At 48.1% G+C, this 8,034-nt stretch overlaps 1 protein-coding gene across 1 annotated transcript in view; it reads right to left on the bottom strand.

The window, feature by feature from the left end:
- Window positions 1–417: 417 nt before the first annotated feature.
- Window positions 418–8,034, bottom strand: part of SYNPO2L (synaptopodin 2 like) — a 36,538-nt gene continuing 28,921 nt past the window's right edge. Inside the window, exon 4 of the mRNA XM_069019385.1 lies at window positions 418–7,038. Within this exon, the coding sequence (XP_068875486.1) occupies window positions 4,709–7,038 (2,330 nt within the window). The 3' untranslated portion in view covers window positions 418–4,708. The remainder of the gene's footprint in view (window positions 7,039–8,034) is intronic.

The following is an 8,034-nucleotide window of genomic DNA, read 5'->3' as shown; positions in this document are numbered from 1 at the left end:
TGAATTGTTCAATGCAAGTTTATATTTGGATTTATCAGAGCTGACCAACTTCCACTGATATTGGATTTACAAGCAGAGCATAGGGTTTAGGTTAGAATAGGCTGAGGGACATTGGATGGGGTAGGACATCTCAGGCTGGTCCACAAATTTCTTCAACCTGTCAGTGAGTGAGTGTTTTATAGTCTGTAGTACCAAAGTTTTTGATCTCACTTAAGTTTTTGCTTGCATGGGGCTTTTTTAATGTATAGGGGCTTTAAGTCCAACTTAGGTGTTTTTATTGCTGAGACATCCCATCCTTTTTTGAACTCCTTATATTCTCTTGTCCTTAGCAGTTTGTTGGTAGTGCTAAATGCATGTGCTGTACACATAGCAACTCCTCCTGCGTGCCAAGCAAAGAAAGTGACAAAATGCCGCATGTAAAGTGCATATCACAAGTTTATTTTTCTGCACAAACAAATAGAAAGTGATTGTAAATTGAAAAAAAAAAAAAGACAAAACAGAAGAGGAAAAAAGGTATTTCCATAAACAAAGATGCCAGCTCTGTTCATCTGGGGTCACGTCTTTCACCAGACAGAGCATTGCTGCTGGGCTCCCATTTTCAGAGCACTGATGGGTCTCTTCTAGGAAAAGGGTCTAGTAGGGGGTGCTGGATATTATAGCAGAAAGGGAGCATGTTCTTTACGAGGAACAATCTTGCCTCACACTGTGCTCATGTCTGGTGATCAGTGACTCCTCATCACACCAGTCTCTTCTGAGATGCTTCCTCACAGGTGCTGCAGGATCTTGAGGTTATCTCTGGTAAGTGTTCCCATATATTGAGAGGGAAAGGACTGTTACTTCTGAAGCAAAAGATAAAACCCCAGAATTGCCATAGCTGCAATATGTAGCCTGCAGCATGCTAGAGAGGAGGGATGATAGGCAGTTTTAAATCAGAGCCCATGAAGACATCTTCAAATGTTTAACAAGGGAACACTGGGATTTGGCCTACCACTGCAGCTTATAACTTAGCAGGTGGGAGCTAAAACTTGTCAAACAACTGTTTACGTCTGTGCTTGTTCAACAGCTGAGGAATTAGACATTTGGGGAGGCTCAAGACAAGCTTACATGTTTAAAAAGTATTCCTTGTAACCTCACCTGTGACCTTTCTCACAGGCCAGCCACAATATTTTCATGAGCAGACATTAGCAGAGCTGCTTAAAGCCAGCAGAAGTTCAGGCTTCTTCCTTACAACTTAACAGATGCATCTCAGTATTATTTCTCATCTCATGCTACTTGCAGCTACAGGCCTTATTTGGGATACACCATGAGCACTGTAGGCTTCATCTGCAACACCCTCTGCTTCTGCAGATCAAGTCCTGTGTCAGCATAGTATCCAGAAAAGTTTGTGAGGGGCTGAAATCCATTAAACTACTTTGTTTTTGCTTCTAAGCATAGCTTTGAACCAAGGATGTAAGTAAAATGCAGGATTCCCAGCCTCCTGGTTCTTTTCCTTGCTCTTACATTTAATATTTCTTCTCCAATCAAACCTAACTTTTTTCGTCTCCTGCCCATTACATTATCAGAAATGATGGAGCAAATGCAGTTATTCCACTCACTTGGATCATGATATCTAACATTGAATGGTGTTTGGCAATCACTCCTCAGCAGAAATCATTGTCTCCCAGAAATCTGGAGTAGGATCACCAAAATACTAAACCCATGCAATCTCCCTTACATACTAAGGCCAGACTTCTCTATTTTTCCAGTGGCAAAATGAATTTCCTGAGACTTTCATGCCCTGAGAGCACTTAACTTTAGGGTCCTGAGGGAAAGGGATACTGGAGTAAGATTCAGACTTTCTGAGGTTATTTCTTGACTGCAGAATTATGTTGAGCACCCTTTCTCTGGTCCACACAACCCCTCTCTACACCTGAGTTCAGTAATGCTTTCAGTCTGGGCTAGCTTGCCTGTCTAAGGCTAATGGCTTAAATCACTAGCCAGTTACAGACAACACTCACCAAGGAGATGAGAGACAAAGCTTTTGGAGAACTGCTACTCCTTGAGTTCCTTCGTACAGTTCCTTCCTCCCTCTACGTTTGGAAGGGGTCACAGAGATTCAGTTTGCACACAGGTCTGGGTTTTTTTCAGAAATGCTGGCAATGCAATGCAGTACAGGATGAGTGAGAAAGCAATCATCTGAGAGGTTTTGTAGCATGGTTGTTCCCCTTCAGTGGAGCTAAGTGGATTCCGGTGATCTGAATTAACTCTGTGGTGATGATTTCTCCTAAGACATCCTCTCTGGGGCTTTTCAGGGACACAAACAATCTCCTCATCAATTCAGATTGGCTGCCTCTATGTCATCCAACCAGGTGCAGCACCTCTTCTGGCTCAGCCACACCTTTGTCCACTAACTCAAGGTATTACCATGGCTTTTCTTACAATCCTCTCCCATGGCTGATAGTGTGCCAAGTGAGGTGTAAGTTCCATCCTCCTCTCTCCCCAGCATGCTCTTTATATGTTTCAGGGGCCCCAGGAATGTGCACTGCAAACACAGGCCTGCAAAAATGTCCAGCCAGAGTGTGAAGGATTCAAAGGCAGAATTGTGTATTACTTCTCCTTTTCTCTCATTCTCTCCCTCCCAAGCTTGTCCACGAAGAGAGCTGCAGCTAGGTTCTCCAGCCTTCTTTTTCTTCATGGGAGAGTACACGTGAAAAATCTCCAGGTGCTCATGGAGAAAGACTTTAGAGCCTCCAAGAGAAAGTAGAGTCCCAGCTATCATGAAAAAGCTACACATCACTAGCTCCTGCTGTGCAGAGGAAGGTTGGCTTAGATTTAGTGTGAAACAACACTAGCTGCACTGCATACAGACTGCTTCAGACCAAACTTCATGCCTTTTTTTCTCCCCAGAACCTACACTTCTGAATACCTAAAGTTTGTGCTCAGTCCAGTCAGAGAACGGCTACTGCTTGAAGGAGAGGAGCCAGCCTAATGAAATGGAGACTTGTCTCAAGGGGAGAGGGCTATGAGATCCTCATTCTGCCTCCTGTACACATTCCTAAGGGTTTAGCTAAAGGCTAGGCAACCCTGAGCCAGAAAGAGGTGGCAATCTCCTTCCCTGCAGCTGGGGCATCTGCTGTGTTTGGAGCCAATGTTTCAGGAGCAATGCTTTCTTGGTGTACTTGTGGGATCACACTGGAAAAGTGGCTGCTGGCAAAGGAGGACCACAAACAGAAAGTAAATGGCAGGGGGGTGTGTAAACCAGAGTGTAGATGACATGCACACACACATGCACAGTCCCTACTAATATGCTAAATTCTTCCTTGGGAAGGCAGTGCTTTCTTCCTGTATGCCTGTAGTGTAGGGATTAAGCTGGAGGCTAGCCTGGGACATTCAAGGAATAACTAGTATTGTTTATACCTCAGCATCACCAGCAAACAGAGCTCTGTATATGTGAGTGCAGATCCTCTGGGATTCTCAGAGCACTTCAGTTTTTACCAAATAGGCCCCACAAGAATACCTAAGGCATTTAGTACGAAGTTTTACTTGTGCCTTTCTGTTTTCTTGACCTCCACTTCCATGCTGAGAATGTCTTTAAAGGCCCTCCATTTTCCACTCATCACAAAGCTTTCAGCAAGTTTTATGCCATGACCCATTTCTAATCTGGCCCCACATCCATCCTAAACGAAACAAAAAGATCATGTGCAAATGCATACTCAGTCCTGCCTCCTTTTAAAGCTAACTGTACCTTCTCCCATGCAATCCACCTTTGTACTTACAGCATCCATATCCTGTTCAGTGAAACTAATGCTGCAGGGCCTTTCTTTGTGCCGCTGTCTGATCTTAGCTTTGACTTTCTGTATCCTCAAAATGGATACTTCCTTCTGCAGTTCCCACAGCTGATAATAGCCCCACCAAGTCTCCTCAAAGCCCCTCTTTGGAAAACTACTTCCAGACCTGATAGTGGTATTTAGTACCAGCTAGGATGACTCTCCTGTTACCCCCAGCCCTAGTGACTGGAGGAACAGGCACACATGGCCACTCTCGGCTGCTGGGCACACTGCCCACATGTGCATGGGCAAACACCCCTGCTCACTCTGCTCTCTTGCTTTCTTTCCCATGCCCCCACAGAGGCAAGTCTGGGAGAAATGTCCCAGGTGAAGCCCCACTTGTCCTTTCACTCCCTGCTGAGTGTTGCTGTGTGCATGTGTATGTGCACACACAAGTGAACGTGTACAGATTGGGAGGATCAGAGAAGAGCAGTCTAATGGGAAAGCTGGGGCTTCTGTCCTGTAAACCCATCTCTCGCCCTTTCTTCCTGGAAAGCTCTTGCCTCCTAATTTCCTTCCATTCAGGGGTGACCCCAAAGCCCTTGGAAAAGGAAAACTACTGCTTCCTGTGTGTCTCCATGTGAGACAACCCCTGCCATTCACCCCCTCTGGAGGTGCATTTTGTTGCTGCGTACAAGTTCCCAGTCTTTGTGTACCACACAGATGCCCTCTCTTCACATTCTTCCTCCTGCTGTAGCCACAGCCACTAAGCCTTTCCATGAAGTATCCCATCTGAGACCAAGGGGAGGCTGGGAAAGGGGATGGTGCAGAAAGACAGTAATTTTTTGAGGTTTTTTCTTCATTTTGTGTCACTCATCCCAATGTACTGAGCTGAAAGACATGAAAGACAAAACAAGCGCTATCTCTGCGGGGCCACAGACAGGATGGGAGGGGTGTCTGCCTCAGTGATGGCCAAAACTTGGCCTCCACACATTGGCCTGCATCCCTGTTCTTGCTGCTGAGAATTTGGGCCTGGCCACCTGAAACCGAGAGGCAGAGGCTGAGTTTGGAGAAGGTCCCACCTGTCCAGGCTCTGGGGAGCTCTGATATGGCTTAGGGGAGGGGCTGAGCTCCACCTGGAAGGGTGCCGGTGTAGCAGGGGCAGAAGAGGCCATTTCTGTTCTCCACAACGGCTCATCCAGCGTGGTGGCTGAGCGGGGCACAAGCACAGTGGGTGCCAGGCTGCTTGAGGCTGGCATGGGAGCCGGAGTGGAGAAGCGACGGATCTCCTGGGTCTTGGCTATTTTCACAGGGACCTGCTTGGCTGCCGTGAAGGATGAGCTAGCCTGCAGGGTTGGCTGACCAGGAGTATTCGGAGTGCTGGAGCTTGGGGAATCCCCAAAACAGAACATGGCTGACTTTAATTGATAGGGCTGGTGGCGCATTAAATCAATGACCTTTATCCCTGATTTCTGGCCAGGTGCCTTTTTCACTTTGCTTTCTGCTTTGCTAGCCTGAGATTTGCTGGCTGCCAGGGGATAGAAAGGGGAATGCATTGGGTTGTAAGCTATTGGAGGGGGAGCCCGGATATTGGGTGAGTATTTCCAGCATGAGGGTAGAGAAGGGGATGGAGAGGGGGTCCTGGGCTGGTACTCTGGCTTTGGTGTTGTTTCCACCACAAATTTGTCCATGCGGCTCTGGCGTTTGGCAAAGAGCTCTGCCCCCTTGCCTTTAAGCTGAGGCATGTCCTGGGCCCCATTTACCAATCCAGAATCTTGCTGAGGCTTGGGAGCCACTGGAGGTGGGGTCTTGAACTTGCGGCCCGAGGACTGCATGAAGTTGCAGGCCTCAGCACCGAGGCTGAGGAAATCCTCTTCAGGCCCAGACTCAAAGCCTGCCCCAGGGTGGTCACCTTTTGGCTTCTCATCCAGGTTCTGCACCAGAGACAGGAGCTCAGGGTTGGGCGAATTCTTCTTCTTCTCCTCAATCTTACTGAACATGGGTTTCTTGTTGCCCCGTCGGCGAGCCTCCTGCAGGATGCCTGTGCGGGGAGCTGGCACAGCAATCCTCTGCTCCCTGGAGGTTAAGGGCTCAGAAGGAGGTCGTGGCATTGCTGGAGTGATGGCAGGAGAAGGCTGTTTTGGCACAGGGGAACTGCTTCTCATGTGCTGTGATGGTGCTGGACTAATATACAATGAAGAAGAGGCTGTTCCAGGGACTCGTGGCTGGGATGCTGTGGAGGCCATATCCCCTGCTGGCTTTGAGGGAGTTGACAGAAAGATAGAGGTGGTAGATGTCCGGGAAGTGTTGGCAGAAGGCTTAATCTCTGGAGCACTTCCTCCCCCTTTTGGCTGTGACTCCAGTGGTGATGTTGGTCTTCCTGGTGCAGGAATATACAGAGATGTGGAGGAGCTGACTGGACCACGCTGTGTTGGCACTGGTGCATTGGCAGGTGCTCCTGGAGCCAGAGGTGAGAAAGGGGGAACCACTGTGCTTTGTCCACCCAGACTTTCAGTGGGTTTTTTGGGTGCAGATGGCCTAAAGATGACAGAGGATGTTGCTGGACGTTGGCCAGAAAAGCCAGGAGTAAAGGGCCGTGCAGACCTGTTGAACATGCTTGTTGAACTTGCAGAGAAGGGGTCAGGGGTGCTTGGGGGAGGCGCGAAGAAAGTGGGGCTGGGGGCAGTCAGGAGCTGAGTGGGGACAGTGGCTGGTTGCTTGCTGGGCACTTGCACACCTTCCAGGTGGATGCTGAGGGGCATGTTGTCTGCCTTCTCTGGCACAGGCATCTCTCTGTTCACTGTGCCCTGCTTTGGCTGGGCAGCTGGGGCAAGCTCTGGGCTCTTCTGCACTGGAGTTTTCTCAACTATGTACTTCCCAGCCCGTTCCCTCTGCTGCTCAAATAATCGTGCTCCTTTACCTGAGGCTTCACTCAAACCTTTTTGCTTCTTTTCCTTCTGTTCAGAGTCAGATTTGTACTTTTCAATGTCTAGGTAAGTGTTGTCCCAGTCTGAGTGATTAGTTAGGCTTCGGGCATCAGAGAAACCTTCCTCATCAAATTCAGATTCACTAGTTGGAAAAACTCCGTCTTCCTCCTCGTAGGAGCGGTCTTCATCAACACTGCCAAAGCTTACCAATGTATACTTCTTAGCCCTCTGCCGGCGTTTCTTAAACATCAGCACCCCCTTGGAGTGGGGGTTGGGTGCATCTGTCAGCAGGGATGCAATGGTTCTGCACTTGGTTTTGGCTTCTTTCACGTTCTTCTCCTGGATGCTCTCGTGGCGGTGGAGCTCTGAAAGAGATAGAAAGAGGCAGTCTCAGAGCTCAGAAAAGGTTGGGTGGGCAAAGGTGTACAGTGAAATGGCTTTAGGCATTCTAGTGCACACAGGAGGAAACACACCCCTTGCCCTTCTTTTTCTTTCCTACTTTTTCTGATGATAGTGTCTTTATAAACTGTTGGTAGAAATTCTGGAGCAGTTTTCTCTTTCCCTGCAAACACAATAGAAGTCAATGCAGGTGTGGGAAGGAACTCCTCCCACTCTGATGGCCAGTCTAAGTCTCCTCATCAGACCTGGGATTTCGTATTTCTGAAGCATGCGGCCAAGAGTCCCTGATGTTTTTACAGTGATGCCCTTGCTTGTGGGAATTTTTACCATTTATTTATCACCCTGAAGGTGGAGCCCTGCTTTCTGTAGAGATCCTACCATATAGAGGATTGCATGTGTGCAAAAGGAGAGGTGCTCTGCAGGTACAGCAGGGCTGCTCCTGATCTGAGCCCTGCAACGTCAGCTACAGTCAGTGTTGTGCAGCAGCATTGTGTGTAAGGCTCTTTGCTGCAGGAGGCAAAGGAAGCATGATTTCACCCTTGCTGCAGTCCCTTCCCTGTGCCACATGCCTGGCAAGGAAGAAGAGTATTTGCTCCTGAGCAAGAATCCCAGATCCCCACAACTGATCAGTCAGGCCAGAAGGATATCCACTTAGAAAGGCTTGCTTGGAAAAGACAACACCTGTTGGGACACTGTCATGAAAGTGCGGGATAATAATTTTCCACCTGCTCTGTGGTCAGTAAAGCCCCTGGGAGGCACATTGTATCCTCTGTGTGCAGGGAAAGCAGGTGGTGAACAAGATTCAATAGTAAAACCAAACTTGTTTGCCCTAAGGAAAGTATGGACACGCCTTGAATCACTGTTGAAGTGGCAGAAGTCAGCACTAACCTTACACAGAAAAAAAAGCCCCACATACCTAAACCACAGACTAATTTGTGATGTGTTTCATCCTTTTCCATTGC

The sequence above is a fragment of the Aphelocoma coerulescens genome, chromosome 6, assembly GCF_041296385.1.
Source record: "Aphelocoma coerulescens isolate FSJ_1873_10779 chromosome 6, UR_Acoe_1.0, whole genome shotgun sequence".
In the NCBI taxonomy this organism is placed as follows: domain Eukaryota; kingdom Metazoa; phylum Chordata; class Aves; order Passeriformes; family Corvidae; genus Aphelocoma; species Aphelocoma coerulescens.
The sequence above is the reverse complement of the archived record's forward strand: the minus strand, read 5'-3'. Positions and strand labels throughout refer to the sequence as shown.